The 19,914-nt window shown below is 48.8% G+C and overlaps 1 protein-coding gene across 4 annotated transcripts in view; it reads left to right on the top strand.

Moving 5' to 3' along the window:
• Positions 1-19,914, top strand: part of ARMH1 (armadillo like helical domain containing 1) — a 56,133-nt gene that overhangs the window by 12,231 nt on the left and 23,988 nt on the right. For 2 of the 4 annotated variants that reach the window (XM_056815248.1, XM_056815249.1), the window contains exons 2-6: positions 1,821-2,048; positions 4,163-4,231; positions 4,659-4,825; positions 5,029-5,225; positions 12,763-12,847. In XM_056815248.1, coding sequence (XP_056671226.1) covers positions 1,843-2,048; positions 4,163-4,231; positions 4,659-4,825; positions 5,029-5,225; positions 12,763-12,847 — 724 coding nt within the window. In that variant the 5' untranslated portion in view covers positions 1,821-1,842. Of the gene's footprint in view, positions 1-323; positions 2,049-4,162; positions 4,232-4,658; positions 4,826-5,028; positions 5,226-12,762; positions 12,848-19,914 lie in introns of those variants that run through there. The other 2 variants (XM_016429809.2, XM_056815250.1) reach the window with 2 other exon arrangements.

The raw sequence follows: 19,914 nt of genomic DNA, 5'->3' as shown, positions 1-19,914 counted from the left end.
CTGGGTGGCCTTGTGTCCTCCAGTCTTTGCCAAGCTTGAGGTTCTGTGACTCGACTGTTATGGGCATGGAAGGATACCCTTTGGGGTTCGGTTTTGCAAGCATGCAATGACTCCAAAACTTAGCTTAAAAACAAAAAGAGATTTATTAATTTAGAAAGTAATGTTGAGAGTGGCCAGGAGGATAGCAAGGTGGAACAGCAAGATGGGGAGCAGTTCCCTGGGAGGACAGCATGAAAGGAAAGGCTGTTTCCCCCCCACCCTCCCCCATGACATCGGTTCTGGGGATTTTATACATTCTTCACAACAGTCACTCAGGCATGAGGTGGGGTGATCGTACTGGGGTCTGCCCGGGGACATAAAGATTCCTTAGTTTTAGGGGACAAACAGATGTCCGATAGGATCGAGATGTGGTCTGAAGGTTCATCTTTCTGACCATCTAGAGGACGATCAAAGGAAGATAGTCATCTCAGGACCCTAGAGGGGTCATTGGGTGTTTTTAGTCTCAGAGTCAGAAAAACAACAAGGGAGTTCCCTTGACAATAGTTCGCCTGGGTTTCTGGGGTACAGTGCCCATGCCATCGACTTTTCTCAGATTTTCTGGAACAAGGTGGCAGGCAGGATGGACAATTTCCAGCTTTGAGGAAGGGGGATGCTGAGGGCTTTGTTCCACCTGCTCTCTCCCTTGGGGACCAGGCCGGCTGCTCCCTCAGCGCCTGCCTAAAAGTCACTTTTCAAGGTGACCCGGTCAGGTGGTCTTCCCGGTTGTCTCTCCACAGGCACACGGCTTCAGGCCCCTTGGAGGGGGCGAGCCCACTGTTCACTGCTTTCCCCGCCCCTTCCCTGCCCTCCCCGTGTCCTCTGGGCAGCAGGAGGGCACAAGAGCTGTGCCTAGAAGGGAGAGGTGACCGAGCACCCAGGGCCGCCACGCCGGGCAGATCACGTCCCTCCGAATAAAACGCTGATAGCAGGGCCCCTTCAATATCTCAAGTCCGCGAAAGGAAATGTTCATTTAGAATCAATTTTAGGGTGTTTCAGACGGTAAAGTCCTTTTAACTAGATCTCTGGTGAGGGTGCAGAGGCACTTTATGGGGCTGTAAATTCCAGGCGGAGCGGTCTCAGTGCAGTGAACGTCGTCCCAGCACACAAGCTGTTCCTTCCATACCAGCCGGGGCCCCTGCGAGGAATGTTGCCCAAATATTCTGTAAATCACCGGCAGGCCCGTGGTAATGTGAAATATGACTTTGAGTCGTCTGTTAGACACAAGAGGAGCACCCGCCTCGCGCCCATCACCACTAACATTGGTTATGGGTAATAACACTTTCCATCACAACTATTTTTGGAAAACGGGTTTATTTTAGACCTTCCCTCCCCCAAAGGATACACTGAAAATACTCTGCCAAGGACACAGCCTCCTACAAACCACAGCCCATTAAGCCAATGAGGAAACAGGAACTTTTCCCCTAGTCCTGCCCCTGGATGAGCTTCTTCAGAGGGAAAAAGGAAAAAGAGGGGACGGGGATGGCCAGCAAACTATATAAGGCCGCACACATACATGCATGTAAGGCACGTGCTTGGTACCCCTTCTCCCACTCTGGGCATGTTCCTTGCTGAAGGAACCCATCGTGGGGGGACCCGGGCCTCCATCTCTTGGTCGCTAGTGCCAGCAGAGACCCTGAGGGTCGGGTAGGCCGGTGACCCCACAGCATGAATGGGGCAGCCCTCTGGAGGCCTCAGTGATGGTAGGAGGACCTTCCAGGGCCCTTGGGTGCCAGGTGGCCTCCGTCCGGCTGACTCACGGGCTTGCCTTCCTTTGGCCACAGGTTTGCTACAGGCCTCAGACTCATGACCTCTATCAAGGAGCAGGCGGCCATCAGCCGGCTTTTGAGCTTTCTCCAAGAGTGGGACAAAGCTGGCAGTGTGGGCAGAAAAAACATACTGGAGAGGTTCATCAAACTCAACTCGGGCAAGACGGGCCCAGAACTGGAGCAGGAGTTCTCCCAGGGAGCCAGCTTGTTCCTGATGCGGCTGACCACGTGGCTGCGGCTCACGTATCCTTGGCAGGCATAGCTCGTGTGCCCCGAGAGGCTGGGGTGCGGCGGGCATCCCTGGGAAAACGGGCAGGCTAATGCTAGCCTTGGGCCCTGGCAGAGCCAGGGTCCTTCCATGCCATTCAATCCCATCCAAATCATTAAGCATTTATTTAGCCCCTACTGTGTGCCAGGCAGCCACGATAGTGCCCAGAAGGAAACCTTGAAGGGCAGTTTGGGGGAAGCTGAAACCGAGCGCCCCCCAATAATCTTCCTCAGTTGGAGCCTGAAGCAGAAGTAAGGAGGGGGTGCACCGCCGTCTTCAAGCCTAAGGGACCTCCTTTTCGAAATGTCCAATCAACAATGGGCCGTGTGGGGCCAGAGCTCAGGAGAGATATTGGGACCGGCACATGGCAGGCCTCGCAGGGATGCTTTTTGTTTGCTGGTGTCCAGAGCAGAGTCTACATAGAGGCTAAACTAACCAAGGGAGAAAGTGGAGAAAGGGAAGAGAGCCCAGGCAGAGCCTTGAGGGACACCCACAGTGAGGGGGCATCATTCGAGTGACCTAGCAAAGGACACTGAGAAAGACTGATCAGGGAGGTCGGAAGAGAGCCAGGAGACAGAAGAGTGGAGAGAGGATCCACTAGAGACGGTCGGGAAGGAGGAAAAGAGCCCCTCTCCTTCGGTGGCTCCCCAGCTTCCCAAAGGTTTCCAGGTCTGGCAGGTCAGGCTATCTGAACTCTAGGAGGCAGCCCCACCTTGGGTAAGAAAGCTTCTCTCTAACCTGGTGAGGCTTGGCCATGAAGAAATGAATTCCTGTGGCCAAAGCAGCTCAAGAAAACATCTTCTGTGGAGCAGAATGAGGGGTGGGTTATCTAATGTGATGGGAGGGTACCCATAGGAACATTTGAAATACTGCATGGCCCTGGAAGGTAGTGAGCTCCCCCTTTCTGGAGGTCTCCAAAAATCAGGCATATTGGGTTTTGTTCAGGTTGGATTAGATGCCCCTGAGGGCATTCTGGGATTCTAATGGGAGATGTCATTAACCCCTGGGATAGAGGGACCTGGGGCTCTGAAGCAGGGGTAGGAAGTAGAAAGCAGAGAGTGTTCTTGTAGACTAAGGTTCTGGGTTCCAAACCTGCTCTAAGACTTATTAGTCCTGTGACAAGTCCCTTCCACCACCACCCTACCCACCCTGGGGGCAGGAGAGGCAAGCTGACCTGAGGAAGAAGGTACCCCAGTCCCAGGCAACCCCACCCACCCATCCACCAGCCCATAGAGGTTCTTTGCTGACCAGCCAGTCCCACACACACACACACACCCCTTCCTCAATCATCTCTCAGCCTCCAGAACTGCATGTGGGGCTCTCTGGGAAAGCTAAGGCCAAACTGTCTCCCTGGCTAGCCTTCCTGTCCTGCCCCCCCACCATCCCACACAGCTCTTGCTCCCTTGATCATTCATGGTGGACTTCTTGAAAAGAGTTATTGAAAAGTCATGCTGGAGATTGAGGTTCAGGAACATACATAAAGCACCTGATGCTTTCAGAGGCAGGGGAGAGAGGATAGGGGTTGAGGTTGGAGCTAGTAGGGCCATGGAGGTCATCGGAGACCAACCCTAACCTTTCAGAAAAGGGAAACTGAGGCCAAGAGAGGATAAGGAATCTCCCCTATCGGAAGATCAGGTCTTGGGAGCAGATTCCCCATTTTGGTCTCTGTGCCCTCAGAGCCAAGCATATCATAAATACTTAATCATTGATGGATTTGATAATCCAAGGTTTCAGTTAGCAGATGACGGATCCAGGATTTGAACTCAGCCCTCTGGCTTTATATCCAGAGCCTTTCTGTCCTGCCTAAGGAAACTGAGCTTGAGTTTCTTTGCAAGAACAGCTGGCCAGTCCCAAGCCCCTCCAGGACAGTGGCCAAGGACTTTGCATTTTGGGTCATCCAAGGACTCCTGGGCAGTGCTGGGGCAGAGCCCCTCTGGTGGAGGTGGAGGCTGGTCCTTGGCAGAGACGCTCTGGTTGGGGGAGGCAACAGGGCAGCTGGCATGGGAAAGGTAGGACCATGGTGGCCAGGGATGACCAGATATGACTAGCAGTGCTACTCTCAGGGTTCCTCCTTTAACCAGTCATCCAGCTACATGAATGGGACATGCTTAGAAAAGCTGCTGAAGTCCATCGGCATCTTCCTCTCCGCTGTAAGCTGGTGAGTCTGGAGGGGAACGGCAGGAAGGGGGGGAGGGGGACCTTCAGTTCTTGGCCAAATTCTGTGTAAGTTTCTGGAATGTCACAAATGAAACAAGGACAAATGCTCTGCAGAGTTAGGCTGGGCCCATGCTGTCACTCCCTGCCCTGAAGGATCATCTAGGCTGACCTTCCTTCCCTCTCCCAAACCCACTTTACAGAAGAGTACACCAAGACCCATACAGAGGCAGGGACTTGCCAGAGATCCCACAGGCAATCAGTGGCAAAGGTGGAATTTGAACCCTAATCCTCTGACCCCAGAACCAAGCTCTAGGGCCATTTCCCAGAGCGGAGGGGCCAGGTTGTCTCATAGACTCCTTTGGGATCCTTCAGCTGAAAAGCTGGCAGCTTTCCTTTTCTGTGTGTGCTCTGTGCCATGTCCTGGGTAGTAATCGGTACCTCGTGGAGTTTCTGGAGGTTGGAGGAGCCTTAACCCTCTTGGAAATCCTGGGTTTGGAGCAAATAAATGATGTGGAAAAAAAAGAAGCCATTCTGCTGCTCAAAATGATCGTCAGCTGTGGACGGAAATACAAGGAACTCATCTGTGAGAGCTACGGTAGGCAGAATGTGTGCCTGTGACCGCCAAGCGGGCTGTAGAGGGGGGTGCCCACAGGCCTGCTTTGGGGAGACCCCCTTGGACCATGGCTCTGAGGTGGCCAGGGCAGCCCCATCACATGACTTCCCTCAGCCTCTGCTGGTGATGGGCCAGAGAACCACTGACACCCTCAACCTTGCTTTCCTTCCCTTCCCATCCCACAGGCGTGCGGTCCATTGCAGAATTTATGGCAAAGTCCAAGAGTGAAGAGGCCCTGGAGGAGGTGCAGTCCCTGCTGGACTCTTTAGTCCACGGGAACCCCAAGTACCAGCACCAGGTGTATAAAGGCCTGATTGCCCTGATGCCTTGTAACTCCCCCAAAGCCCAGCAGCTGGCACTTCAGACACTCAGGGTAGCCCAGGTGAGCAGAGCTGCCCTCCCCGCTGCAATCACCCGTTCTCAGCTCCAGGAAGGTCCCTCGTAGCCAGGTTCCTGGAGAATCAGAGAAATCCTCTGGAATATCCCATCCTGAGAGCCCAGCTCTGGCTCACCAGCTGGGGAGGGGGCCAGGGTGGGGGCAGGCAGTGAGATAACAAGAGGCCCCCTGGGAGGAAGCAGCTTGGTTTGATGAGAGAGGATGCCTCAGAGCTAGGAAGAGCCACCTCTGGTTCCAATTTCCCTCTCTGAGATCCTCAGCCAGTACTCAGAAGGGCCCGGCTCAGACTCCAGGGAAAGACTTCCAGCTCTGAGGCTAGATGATCCCATTAGGCCTTCTGAAATGTGACAAATCCATGTCTACGGATCGGTAAATACCGGAGTATGGGGAGAGGGCTAGAAAATGCCCATTGTGCAATATTCACTTGCAAACACACCGGCTCTTGTTGTTCCCTCTTCATGGTCTTCTTTTTTTAACCCTTACCTTCCGTCTTAGAACCAATCCTGTGTATTGGCTCCAAGGCAGAAGAGTGGTAAGGGCTGGGCAATGGGAGAGAAGTGACTTGCCCAAGGTCACACAGCTAGGAAGTGTCTGAGGTCAGATTTGAACCCAGGACCTCCCGTCCCCAGGACCGACTCTATCCTCTGAGGCACCCAGCTGCCCCTACCTCTTCGTTTTCAAAGAAGCCGGAGGACGTCACAGTGCCAGTCCTACAGCAGTTAATCAGCCCAGCATGAGTCTGGAAGGCACGAAATGGCCCTGGGTTCACATTTTCTTTGAACTCCTGCAATTCTGATTGGCTCCTGGGGTCATGGGATCGGATCCAGCGCCTTCTTCGGGGCGGGCACACCACGCTGGGCAGCCCTGTGCCAGCCTCTCCCCGGGGCTCCAGGTCCCACAGCGTCCAGTCGCGGTGGTTGGATTAACCAGACCGCAGTCTCGGCGTTGGCCACCAGGTGGCGCTCTCCGCAAGCACCTCGGAGGACAAGAGAACTTCAATGGCTTTCCCCTTTCGCAGCGGGCTATCTCCCCCCAAGGCGTTCCCTCTGGCTCTTTGCAAAGGGTTTCGCGGGCCTTCCGGCACCTTAGAAACGCGAGCCATTAGTATTAGCGGGATTCGAAGAAGCTGAACTGGTGTCCGGCCATTGAAATGGAACCGCACTCTGTCTGCCTCTAGTTCGTCGTTCCCCCAGAGGAGTGCGTCAGGGCTCTTCCCTCGGCGTTCAGTGCCTTCATCGGGCAGATTTCATAACGTGAAATTAAAATTGCAAAAGAAAATGTAAGCCCACCCCGGGGTGCGCTCCCTTTGGCTGCCCCCGCCCTTTCACCGAAAGAACCGCGTGTGCCCTGGCTATTGCCACCGCGAGAACGGAGAGCTCCGCCAGTATTTCAGAGAAAAAGAAGGAAATGCCATCATGGCAGAAGAGCCTCGAGCAAATCTCGGGAGAGGGGCTGAAAGACAGTGAAACTCGCTGGGATGTGCTGCGGTGCCCTCTTTGAACCCAGGCTGTCCGGTTAAAGATTCATTCCAAAGACGGCGACCTGGAGTGGGGAACAGAATAGAGCAGAAGGGCAACCTGCATCCACAGCCGGAAGTGAAAGCCTCAAACTAGGATGATACAGGATCGGAAACCTCCCTATAAAGTCTGAAAAAGGGAAAGCAATGGAGGAGACAGCGGAGCCGGGAATAAGGAGGCCCCGCCACGTGACAAGAAGCCCAGCAACAAAAAGTGGGCCCAAACCACTGTCATGTAACCAGAAAACTATGCCTAGTGGGTGTCTGAACCGTCTACACCTGCTCCGTAAAACCGGAAATCAGTGGATCTACCTAGATTTTGGAAGTGTGACTCCGGGGCTTCAGAGGAGTGCACGAATTCCTAGTCAGTAAGCATTTATTCATGGTTTATGAATTACTAGCAGAAGACTTTAACAGCTTCCTCTCCATACAGGGCTGATCTCCCTTTTTTGCTTGTTTGTTTTTTTGTTGTTGTTTTTTTTAAACTCTGACCTTCCATTTTAGAATCCTTAGGAAGCATCCATTCCAAAGCAGAAGAGTGGTAAGGATTAGGCAATGGGGGTTAAGTGACTTGCCCAGGGTCACCCAGCCAGAAAGTATCTGAGATCAGATTTGAACCCAGGATCTGCTTTCTATAGTTCTGGCTCTCTGTACCCACCCAGCTGCCCTCCGCCAAGGCGTCACATATGTTTAGTTCTAAGAGATGAGATAACCAGAGAACCTACAAATACAGACAATTATGTGTTTATGTATTTTGCACGGAGCATTCAGAGCTCAATTCCTCAAAAAATTGCCTACACTTACAAGAAAATAATAGACGAGCAAAAAGAATGCTTTGATACATCTCAGGCGTAAAGAGCGGGTCATTGACTCCACGATTATTGAACAAACTTCTCCAATGCAATATAACATTGACACTGCCTTTATTGGGTATGGCCAAGCCTTTGAGTCCTAGGCCAGCCCTCACCCCTACTAGCCTGGGAAGACACAGCCTGGTAACGGTTTCTGCTGGTACTGCAGCTCCCGTCTCCTTGGCAACTATAATGATTAAAACCCAGAAAACGAAGTTCTCCTCACCAGTGTCCTTGGCAGTGTCAAATGACCCAACTTCAGAAAATGATTTAATTTGATCCATGGAAATGACACTAAAAAAAGATACATGACAGCCTGCTTTGTAGTTATACCCTAACGATCGGCGGATCTCTTTGCTGTGCAGCTAAAACCTTCTGCTGATAAACAGTCTTCCCCACTGGAATATGAACTGCTTGCCAGGTCTTCTACTGTCCTATTTTCTCCAGCTCTGGGGACAGACTCTGCTTACAGTAAGCACATAATGTCTTTTCATTCCTTGAATCGTTCAACAAGGATACTGTAGTGCCCAGCTTGAGTAGACGCAGCCTCTTCGTGTCCATATGAAAATGTGTCTGGTGAGTGACTCTTTGGGCATCTGCTAAGTCTAAAGAGCCCTGACTGAGCAAACCTTCTGTCCCCTCAGGCAACTATGAACCTCCCCCAATGACCAGAGGCCATCAGGAAGCAGCATCCAGGAGGTGCCCTTGAACCATAAAGAGCAGGAACAACCTTTCAGGGAGAAACAAGTCTGAATGGCTTAGCGGGGCCAAGTTGGGGAGAAGAGTCCTTGGGAAATGGTGATCCTCTCGCAAAGAGCATCTAGGAGAAAGAGGAGGCTCTGAATGTTAAGAGACAGATTGGCATCCTGAAGTCAACGCTTAATGAGAGAACAGGTTTAGATTCAGCTCAAGTCAACAAGTATTCATTGAAGCCCCTGCTATGTTCCAAATACTGTGCTAAACAATCAACACCTCAATAATACAGTCTTTTAAAACATCTTTAACTTCTTTTCAGTTACATGTTGGAATAATTGTTAACAATTGTTATCTTTTCTCAATTCAGATTCTCTCCTTCCTTCAATCTTCTCCTCCTCCCCAGGTGATAAATAGTGTGACATAGGCTATTCCAGTGCTGTTGTGCAACACATATTTCCACATTCCTCATACCATGAAAGAAGACACATCATATATACTCATGAACAAAAACTCGTGAAGGAAATAAAGTGGAAGATGGTCTGCTTTGACCGGCAATCAGACTCCAACAATTCCTTCTTTGACCGTGGATGGCATTTTTCATCATGAGCCCCTTAGGGTCCTCTTGGAATTTTGCTTTGTTGATAATGGTTTCATCTTTCCCAGTTGATCATTATATAATATTTCTGTTGCTGTATATGCAGTGTTCTCCTGGTTCTGATCACTTCACTAATAATACCAGACTTAATGTCTACTTTTTGTTGTTGTTGTTGTTTTAACCCTTACCTTCCATCCTGGAATCAATACTCCATATTGGTTCTAAGGCAGAAGAGTAGTAAGAGCTAGGCAATGGGGGTTAAGTGACAGGGTCACCCAGTTAGAAAGTATCTGAGGTCAGCTTTGAACCCAGAATCTCCTGTCTCTGGGCCTGGCTCTCAATCTACTGAGCCACCCAGCTTCCCCCTTAATGTATACTTTGGATAAAGCGAAAAGTGTACAAACAAAAGAAGCCCAGGCACCTCAAGGCAACTATAAAAAAGCACCAAGAAGGAAGAAGAGACTTAATAGGCACCTTCAAAGTACATGACAAAAGAAATCAAATTTTATAGGAAATCTTTAGGAACAAACAGACCTCACTTCACAAAACAGTGGCAAAAGTTGACAAATGGGATACCCATGAATGCAGTTTAGCACACAATTACAGAATGTGAGAGTTGGAAGAGACCTCTGTGTTCATCTAAGCCAATCCACACACCAAAGAAGTTTCCACCTCAATGTACCAATTGGTAGTTGTCCAGGCTCTACTCAAAGACCTTCAAGAAGAGGGAGCCCGCTAACTATCTGGACAACCTGTGCTACTTTGCAATGGTTCTCATTGTTAAGGAAGTTTCTTTCTGACTTCAAGCTGGAATTTATCTCTCCCTCCTCCCCAAGGATTCTTCGGAGAGCTGCAGACACACAAAAAAAGAAGCATCTCTATAATGACCCTTTCTAGAATTTTCCCAGGAATTAGAGTCAAGCTCAGTCACCCAAAGTTTGCATACTTCTGTTTCCGTTTTGGAAAACTGGGTCAACCTTTGCCCTTCTCCAGCCCTATGGTACCTCTTCTATTCTCGAAGGTCTTTCAAATATCCAAGATGGTGGCTCAATTCCACCTGCCAAATTTTTTTTTTCCTAGCACAATAAGATGTTTTCATCTGGGCCTGGCGACTGTGAATACCTCCTGGGCAGCTTACTTACCTCTCTTCGGAACCAAATTTCTTCATCATTTTTGTTCTGTGGTTTGTAGAATAAAAAGTCATTCTCTTTTCAAAGAATCAGAAGCAAAATAATGCTCATTAATGACAGTAATAAAGAATGAAGAGGTGTCTGATCTAAGCACTTTCCTTCAAATGGAGACTCTGGGAGGAACCAGCCAGTGAAAGGAAGGAGCCACAGCAGTGGAGAGCAGTTCCATCATGAGAAGTCCAGAGGTGGAGTCAACTTGAGGATGAGAAGTCTTCTGGGCCAAAAAGCTGGGGAGAGGGTGGAGGAAGAGTCCCAGAAACCACAAATTGTATCTGCCTCCCTTATAGAGGTCCTAGTATGGGCTCAAAGGGCTCTTCATGAGTGATAGCCATGGGAATAATCAAGAATTTATTGTTGTTCAGTTGTTTCTGGCTCTTTGGGACCCCATTTGGGGTTTTCTTAATAAGGATATTGGAGTAGTTCACCATTTCCTTCTCCAGTGGATCCTTTTGTCAGGCAATCAGAGATGAAGTGACTTGCCCAGGGTCACAGAGCTAGGAAGTGTCTGAGACCAGATTTGAACTTAGCCCAACACTCTATCCACTGAGCCACCTAGCTACTTCCTGGGCATACAGAGGTGACTTGCCCAAGGTCACACAGCAAGGACCTCTCTGAGATTGGATTTGAACTCAAGTCTTCCTGACTCCAGGGCTCCTAACTACTGATCCACAGTTGCCTCCCTAACCCCAAATCATAATAATAGCTTACATTTATATGGTACTTTAAGGCTCGAAAATCCTTTTACAAATGTTAACTCATTTGTAGCCTTGGGAGGTAAGAGCTAGCATTATCCCCATTTTATAATTGAGGAAGCTGAGGCAGATGGAGGTTAGGTGACTTGGCCAAGGTCACACAGCTAGTTAGTGTGTGAGGCAAGATTTGAACTGAGGTCTTCCTGACTCCAAGTCCTGAATTCTACATGCTTTGCCATCAGCTGCCAACAAAGCTGACAAGACATCAAATGACTGAGTCAGGCAGATTTGTCTATAGCCATGGAGGTCATTGATGATGGCGATTCAGGATCAGGTCACACTGCCAAGAAAAATTACAGAAAAGTTATCCTTAGGGAGCCCACATTTATTGACTAAGGCCAGCTGCTACTACTAGCTAAGGTTTCCACAGGGCTTTACAGTTTGCAGAGCATTTTGCATGTGTTAACGCCCTGGATTATGCAGTGAAATGGGGGAAATCGGACAACCCTCCCCATTGCCATTAGTTACTTGGAGGTTCCCTGAGATGGGAAGCCGAGCCGGAAACATTTCCCTTGGAGGCAGAGAGTGGGACGTGCCCCTCGGAGAGGCTGTCCAGGATTCTGGAGGGTAGAGAGCCTCAAAGGGAGGTCGGACAGCGATACCCTTCCCTGCCACAGTCCACTTGGGAAGAGAGCCGAGGCCTGGTTCAGGGGGCTCCAGGCATCCTTCTCGTCTGCTGAACCTTCAGTGGGGGTCAAAGGAAAACCAGCCTGCGACAGGCCTGTGTTAAATGCTTGGACAGGAGCCAGGCTCCTCTCTCCCTCCATGTTGGGGGCCGGCAGACACAAGCAGTGCCATGGACATCTGCAGGGATTTCTGGGTAATCCTGAACGAGGGCAGCTCTCAGGAGAGAAGCTGACCTGAACCTCATCTCTGTGATTCAGCGCTCCTGGGGGGCCCCTGGTGACAGGAGTCCAATTTGGGGCTTCCCGGAAGCCGGGCCGCTTCCTCCTCATAATAGCCCAGCAAGGAGACATTCCACAATTGCCCCTTCTTCAAAGCCACCACCAGGCTGGATTAGAACCGGATTTTTTCAGCCGGACAGTCGCCCTGCCCGAGACTTGGACCAGCCAAAGTCTGGGAAGTCCCTGTGGCTGTCCTGGCCATCCACAGCCTCCTTAGACCAGATATCAGCCCCTCCATAGATGCAGCCAGAGGCTTGGAGGCTGCCCCACGGTGGGATCCAGCAGAGCCCCAGCCAAGGTGCCCCCTTCCTGCCTGGGACTGATTCACGAAGTGCCCTTAAGCCTCGCTAAGCCAAGGGCGGCTCATGACACTGACTAGACACCCGGGTCTCGGGTGACTTTCCAATGGACCTTCCTGTGTTAACGGCCCAGGCTGTCAGAGCCCTGCTTCCTCCTTCCACCCCGGCATCGGCTTTGCTTTATCACCTTCCTCCTCAGTGCTTTGTTCCAAATTCCACCTTTTATTGCACATCTGTGCAAAATTTCCCCCCAAAAGTCTCACGACTTTTTTCCTTCAGCTCAGAACTTCTGATTTGGAATTAAGAGTGATCTGGGCTAGACACCTGGGGTTAAGTGACTTGCCCAGGGTCACACAGTTAGGCAGTGTCTGAGAGCTGGCGCAGAGTGGAGCCAGTGGCCAGGGGAGGTCCGGGCTGGACACCTGGCCGCTGCCACCACTACTGGGATGCTCTGGAAGGTGTTCTTGCTCTGGCTTGGGGTGGCACTGGTGGCCCCCAGAGTCTCTTCCGAGGTTGAGGCTCTGTGCCTCGACTTTTCTCAGGTTCCTTCTGGAAGAAGGGGGCAGGCAGGATGGATACTCTTCTAGCTTTGGGGGGATGCTGAAGGCTTTGTTCCCCTTGCTCTCCCCCCTTGGGGACGTGGCTGTCAGCACCTGCCTACAAGCCTCTTCTCAAGGTTCTAAAGGTTCCCCATTTGCTTTATTCTCTGTCCCCTCAGTCCATCGTGGGGCAGGTGCACCCTACTATAGTGGAGTTCCTCCTGGGGACGCTGCGCACCATGCACCTGGAAGTCCAGTATGAAGGTAGGAGGGCGTGTGCCCACCCATTGGGTCCTCTTGAAGTCTGGTTGGGGTCCCTGAAGACAGACTGGGGGAGCGGGAACCTGCTTCCAGGCTGGCAAGACATTTAAGGGAGACCCAGAAAGGGGCTGAGGGAGAGGCTCTGGATGAGCTCTGGGGATGGATCCCTTCCAGCCAGGAAGGGCCCCCCAGAACTAGGCAAGCTCGGGCTTACCCCATGTTTAAAAGTGGAGCCCCCTGTTCTCAGGGAGAGCCTAGGTTGATGTTCAAGACCAGCAAGACACTGGGCAGGGCTCAAAAGGCCAGAGGAAGGTGTAAAGATTAAAATTAATAGGCAGTAACTAAATCCTATATTTTATAAAATTTTATTAATAATAACTCAAGCAAAAGAGCTTCCTGAATTCAGCCTGGTCGCAGGTCAAAAAGAGCCTGGGAGGAGCGTACGTCCACTTCAATACCAATAATGATCTCGCCAACATGGAGACCCAGGAGAGATTATAGGGAACTTTGGGAAATACTAAGAACTTCTGGGGGATGAAGTCAAAGGTTCAGAATCGCCATTTATACAAAAGTGAGCAAGTCTGGCCCGGTAATCAGGGAAGGCTTCCCAGAGGAGGTGGGATTTAAGGTAGCTCTTAAAGGATGAGTAAAATGTCAAAAGGCAAAGGAGAGCATTTCATGTCAAAGGAACGGCATGAGCAAAGGTAGGAGGCGAGAAAGTATGATACTAAATTTTTGGACATGGACAACATGGGACAACATGTTTTGCCTGCCTGTTTGTCGGATAACAAGGGTTTATATTTTTTTTCCTTTCTTTTTTTCAGTGGGGAGAGGGAGAGGGAAGAAGAAATGCTTGGTAATTGAGAAAAATCACGGTAGAAATCTATTTTAAATATCAGATAGGATGCTTGATTCAGAGCTGGCAAGTCCCCAAATTGGATCAGAGGGGAGAAGTCAGGGAGGGGTCGTGTATGGGATATAGCTGCAAAAGTAAGTTGAGGCCAGGTTGCAAAGGGCTCTGAATGCCATGCTAAGGAGATTTTATTTTATCCTGTAGGTAATAGGGAGTCATTGAAAATTCTTGAGCAGGGGGTGAAGAATGAAGAAACACTGTGAAATAAGAATGGCTGGGATTTGGGGGCTAATTGGATAGCAGGGATGAAGGTATAAAATGAAGAGCTGGAGTGATGCCAGGAAAGGCCAGGGCCAAGCCAAGCAATGGCCTGGAGGCGACCTTGCATCAAGCCTGCCCTCTGCCTCTGCAAATCCCTTCTCGAGAATGTCCCAAGCAGAAATGGTTCTCTTTCTCCCTAAACCTGCCTCCCTCCACATGTCCCCATTTCAGGTGCAAGCATGCCCACCTTTCCCAGCTCCCAGATTCCCAGCTGCTGTGGCACCATCAACTTCTCACTCCATATACCCAACCATTCACCAGATCTTGTCTTCAATCTCTCTCAAACCAGCGCCCCTTCCCTCCACCCCCTCGAACTCAGGCCCGTCACCTCTTGGCTGCCTCATCTTTGGGCTCTTAGCCTCCAGCCTCTTCCCACGGCACGGAATCGCCTCCAAAATAGCTTTCGTAAAGAAGAGGGCATCTTATTGCAGAAAAATCTTCAGCAGTGGCCTGAGGCCTCCAGGCTGAAGCCCAGCATCCTTCTCTTGGCCCTTTACCTCCATGGAGCGGTCCAGACCTCTCTCGCAGTATCCCCGCTCCTGTCTTCCAGGCACAGCTTTTCCTAATCCCCTTGCACAGGGCTGGCATGCCGCCTGCCCCTCAGAGAATCCCTTCATTCATTTGAGGCTCAGTTCCTGTGTCCCGTCCTATAGGGAGTCTTTTCTGGTTTTGAGAGATCTCACCTTCCCTCTGCAAGCTATTAGACAGCCTCCATTCTGTTTCTTTGGGCTAATTCCCCGCCCCGTCCCACGCCACCCCTAATGGAATGGAAACTGAGGGCACAGACCAGGCACTTAAACAATAAAGCCTAGGATCATCCTCTACCTCTGGCATTAGCCATGGGAGCACAGAGACAAGCCCCATCTCTGATCCTCAGTTTCCTCATCTGTAAAATAAACGTAAAATTGCCTGTATTAGTGATCTCACAGGTTGGTAAGAGACTCAAGTGAAACAATAATGTCAGTAAATGCTTCCCAGAAACTTTGAAATCTGTGGGATAGCCTTTACATAATCCCTGCCCTCCACTTGCCCAAGGAAACAGGATGGAATCTGTCCAATCATTTTTAGGGGGAGGGAGAGAGCCCTTAAAACTAGAGGGATCTGGGACAGCGAGATGGCTCAGTGGATTAGAACACCAGGCCTAGAGATGAGAAGTCCTGAGTTCAAATCTGTCCTCAGACACTTCCTAACTGTGACCCTGGGCAAGTCACTTAACCCCCATTGCCTAGCCCTGACCACTCTTCTGCCTTGGAACCAATACACAGTATTAATTCTAAGACAGGAGATAGGGGTTTGGGAAAAAAACTAGAGGGATTAGAAAAGGCTTCCTAAATGGGAATTGTGGGAATAAGCTTATATTAAGCACTCACTATGTGACAAGCACAGATATTATCTCATTTGATCCTATATAAAGAGCTATAAGATATGTGATGATCATTGTCATGATTTCTACATAGATTTCTACGTATTTCTACGTATATAGCCCCCAAACACTTGAAGAGAGCTCTGCTGTATAAAGCATATATAAAACTTCACATTTATCTCTAGTGTGATTCTTCTTAGATTCAGCCCAGTCTGGACCTTTTGGGCACCTGATGTTATCAAGCAGTGTGTTAGCTCTGTCCTTCTTGCTTGGTGTCCTCTGTAATGTGATGAGCCATTATCCAAGTCCAGGATAAGAAAAGATTAGCCTGCACCATGCACAGATCCCTGGGAGATCTCCTGCCAAGTTGGCATGAGACCATTAACAGCTCTTTGGGTTCAGCCATTCACCCAGGTCTGAATTCATCTAGTTGTGCTGTTGTCTAGTCCACATCTCGCCCTCTTGTCCACAAGAATAACATAAGACACTTGATCAAAGCTTTACAAAAAAATCAGTAACCTTTTTCTACAGCACTTCCGTGATTGACCTTTCACTCTAGTAACCTCCTCAGAGAAGGGAATGGAGAGCCACCTGTGATCACTGCTTCCTTTTCTATGTGTTTACTAACCATCCCTTTAATCATACCTTCCTCAAGGACATTGTATTCATCAGAGTAATTAAGTCACTCATAGTTGATCATTGTTACACATTGCTGTTATTTTGTGCAATGTTCTGGTTCTGCTCACTTCACTTTGTATCACTTCATATAAATCTTCTCAGGTTTTTCTGAACTCATCCCATTTCTTATAGCTCAATAATACTCCATCACAATCATATACCACAACTTGTTCAGCCATTCCCCAATGGATGGGCATCCCTTCAATTTCCAGTTCTTTACCACCACAAAAAGCATTGCTATTAACATTTTTTTTTACATATAGGTCCTTTTAGTTTTTCTTTGATCTCTTTGGAATACAGATCTAGGAGTGATACTGCTGGATCAAAGGCTATCTGCTCAGTTTTATAGCCCCTTGGGCATTGTTCCAAATTGTTCTACAGAATGTTTAGACCCATTCACAACTCCAGCAGTGTTGTAGTGTCCCTGTTTTTTCACATCCCCTCCAGTATGTCCTTTTCTTTTTCTGTTCTGTTAGCCAATCTAATAGGTATAAAGTGGCACCTCCAGAGTCATTCTATAGTTTTCTTTCTCTCTTTTTGCTTCCCCTGCTTTAGGTATCAAAGCCATATTTATGTCATAAAGGAATTTGGTAGGACTCCTTCACTTACTTTTATCTTTTTTTTCTTTATTTTATGCCAGTAACAAATTTACACATAAGTTTTCCATGGTTCCATGATTCATGTTCTCTCCCTCCCTTCTTCCCTCCCCTTCCCAAGGTCAACAAGCAATTCCACTGGGTTGTAAATGTATTATCACTCAAAACCTATTTCCATATCATTCATTTTTAATAGAGTTATATTTTAAAACCAAAACCCCAAATCTTATAGCCACAAACAAGTGATAAATCATATGCTTCCATCTGCATTCTGACTCCAACATTTCTTTCTCTGGAGGTGGATAGCATTCTTTTTCATAAATCCTCAGAATTATTCTGAAACATTGAATTTCTATCAGTAGCAAAGTCTGTCATCTGATCGTCCCACAATGTTTCAGTTACTGTGTACAGTGCTCTCCTGGTTCTGCTTATTTCACTCTGCATCAGTTCATGGAGTTCTTTCCAGTCCTTTTTGAAATCCTCCAGTTCATCATTCCTTACAGCACAAGAGTATTCCATCACCATCATGTACCACAGTTTGTTCAGCCATTTCCCAATTGAGGGACATCCCCATAGTTTCCAATTTAAATAATTTTGTACAAACAGGTCCATCCCCATTTTCCTTTATCTCTTTGAGATACAGCCCTAGTAGTGGTATGACTGGATCAAAGGGCAGGCATTCTTTTAAAGTCCTTTAGACATAATTCCAAATTGCCTTCCAGAATGGTTGGATCAGTTCACAACTCTACCAGCAGTGCATTAGTGTCCCAATTTTGCCACATCCCCTCCAACATTTATTATTTTCCTTTGCTGTCATAATGGCCAATCTGCTGGGTACAAGGTAGTACCTCAGAGTTGTTTTGATTTGCATTCCTTCAATCAAGAGGAATTTAGAACATTTTTCCATATGATTATTGATAGTTTTGATTTCTTCATCTGAAAACTGCCTATTCATATCCCTTGACCATTTGTCAATTGGGGAATGTCCTTTACCTACTTTTTAAAATAGTTTAAGTATCGTTCCTTAAATGTTTACTAGAATTCCACATTTGCTTCTAAGAAGTAGGATTCCTCAGCACATCTCTGTCTCCTTATTGAAGGTCTCAATGGGAAATTTGGACATCCTGCCATCATTCTTTTGGGTCAGAATCAGTTCTTCTGAGATGAAGTCAGAGCTGGGTGATCATCTTCTTTCAGCCTCCCTCTCTCCCTGGCCCCAGCCATGCCATTGTTATGAGAAGCCTCTCCACCACCAGAGACCCCAAAATAGGTCATTTGGGAGTCACAGCTTGGGCCCAAATATTTAATAGTTTAGTGACGAGCCCGTGACATCATTCCAGGTAGGAATGTAGGAACACCACCTGTGGGTTGCACTAAGATTTTTGGTCCGGTCTCAGTGTCCCTGGCTTTTCCTGTGTGGGATTGGAATCTTCAGACTGTGGGTCACCTTGAAGATGGCTAAATGTATGTCTACACTTCTTAACAAGATCTAAAGCCAGGATCTCCTCGAGCAGGGCACTTCCAAAGTCTCTGCCTTAGTCCAAACGGATCCTGGCAGGAAGGCCAAACAAACATGGAGAAATGCTTCATCAACAGCACATCAGCAGCCAGGGAAGATCTTTGGTTCCCGGCTAAGGGGGGTTGTAAACATCTGGTGAGGCGGCCCGTCTCTCAGATATGGCCTTTGGCTTATCAGGAAGTCATCGTAGACAAGAGCCAAAGGGGCCCTGGTGCTTGTGTCCTTCAGATTGCAGCACCCATCGTCCCCCCAGAAGCAGGGAAATCTATTCCTATGTCACAGGGGCCTGGCTATTGGGAGCCCCAACCTTCAGAGCACGAACACCGCTCTGCTTTGAGAGGAGCATGATAACATGGAATGGGAGGGTCCTGCCCCCTTCAGAGCCCCCACAAATATTCTGCGACTCCCTAAGAGGCACCAACTAGCTAAACTGGCCTCCCTCTCCTGGTGGTGATGGAGGGATGCTGGAAGCCTCCAGGTGGGGAGAAAGAGACCTGAATGACTCCGTGACTCCTCTCTTCGTGGTCAGCTTTGTCTCCTCTCTCTGGATGAAGGACTATTAGACCCATTGGGATCCTGTGAGTCGCCGAACGTCACTAGAATTAGCCATTGTCCAGGCACTTGATATGGGTCTGGCAGCCCAATACAGAAGATGACCAGGATCTAGCTCTGCGGTCGACTGGCTCTGTGGCCAAGATGGCAGGCCTACAGGGAAGAGAGTGACTCTGTCCATTGACCAGGCCACGGTCACAGGTGAATTTTGTATCGGCAAATGCTTTGTAGCAACTTCTCTAAGTGCCGGTACTTCCGGAGCCCAGTGAAGGGGGAAAGTGCGCCCTCCTGGTTGAAGAGAGGTGGAGGCGGGGATATGTTTCTACCTCCGTGCTATTTTTTTAAGCCCTTACCCTCAATATTGTGTAGGGGTTCCAAGGCAGAAGAGCAGTAAGGGCTAGGCAATGGGGGTTAAGCCCAGGGTCACACAGCTAGGAATTGTCTGAGGCCACATTTGAACCAAGACCTGGCTCTCAACCCACTGAGCCACCTGGCCGTCCCCTACCCCACTTCTGTTCTTGCTCTATCTTCTCAGTAAATGGCCCTTTTGTAAAATCTAATTGACGTTTAGTGGTTAAATTATATAGTTCTCCCTTCCACATCATGCTCCCATGATCTGGAAAATCTTCATACATTTTTTGGCCCTCCCTTTAAAGGTACCAGGAAAGAAGTCTGAATTTTTTTCTTTTTCTTTTAGAATGTGTTTCCAGCACCTTATTGTAAATTTGGGGCTAAGTGTGCATTTCTGAATTTCTAAACTTTTTCTTTGTCATCCGCTAGCCTTCATTCGTCATCTTTGGCTTCATAAAATTCCCCAAAAATTCCCATTTAATGACTTATGCTGATCTGTGATCTATGGAAACCACAATGGGGAAAGTTGTGATATAGAAAAGATAGCCGCCCTGGGTGCTGCTCACTAGGTCAGGTAACGATATAGTGGAGCTCACGGTGTTAAGAAGATATGTTCAACCCCTCAGAAGTGTCCTTGAAACTCAGAGCGGGAGGCAGGGTCTTCCTGTGGGGGACTCGACATGTTACTGTAAGGGGGGATTGAGCTAAAGACCCCCGTGTCTATAAATCAATCAGTGAGTACTTACTAAACTCCTACTATGTGCCAGGCACTAGGCTGAGCATCTTGACTTTATCCCACCTTAGGGTTCCTTAGCTATTCTCCCTGCCAGTCCTCCC

This window comes from Monodelphis domestica, chromosome 2 (genome assembly GCF_027887165.1).
Source record: "Monodelphis domestica isolate mMonDom1 chromosome 2, mMonDom1.pri, whole genome shotgun sequence".
NCBI classification, from domain to species: Eukaryota; Metazoa; Chordata; class Mammalia; order Didelphimorphia; family Didelphidae; genus Monodelphis; species Monodelphis domestica.
This window is presented reverse-complemented; position numbering and strand designations above follow the sequence as displayed.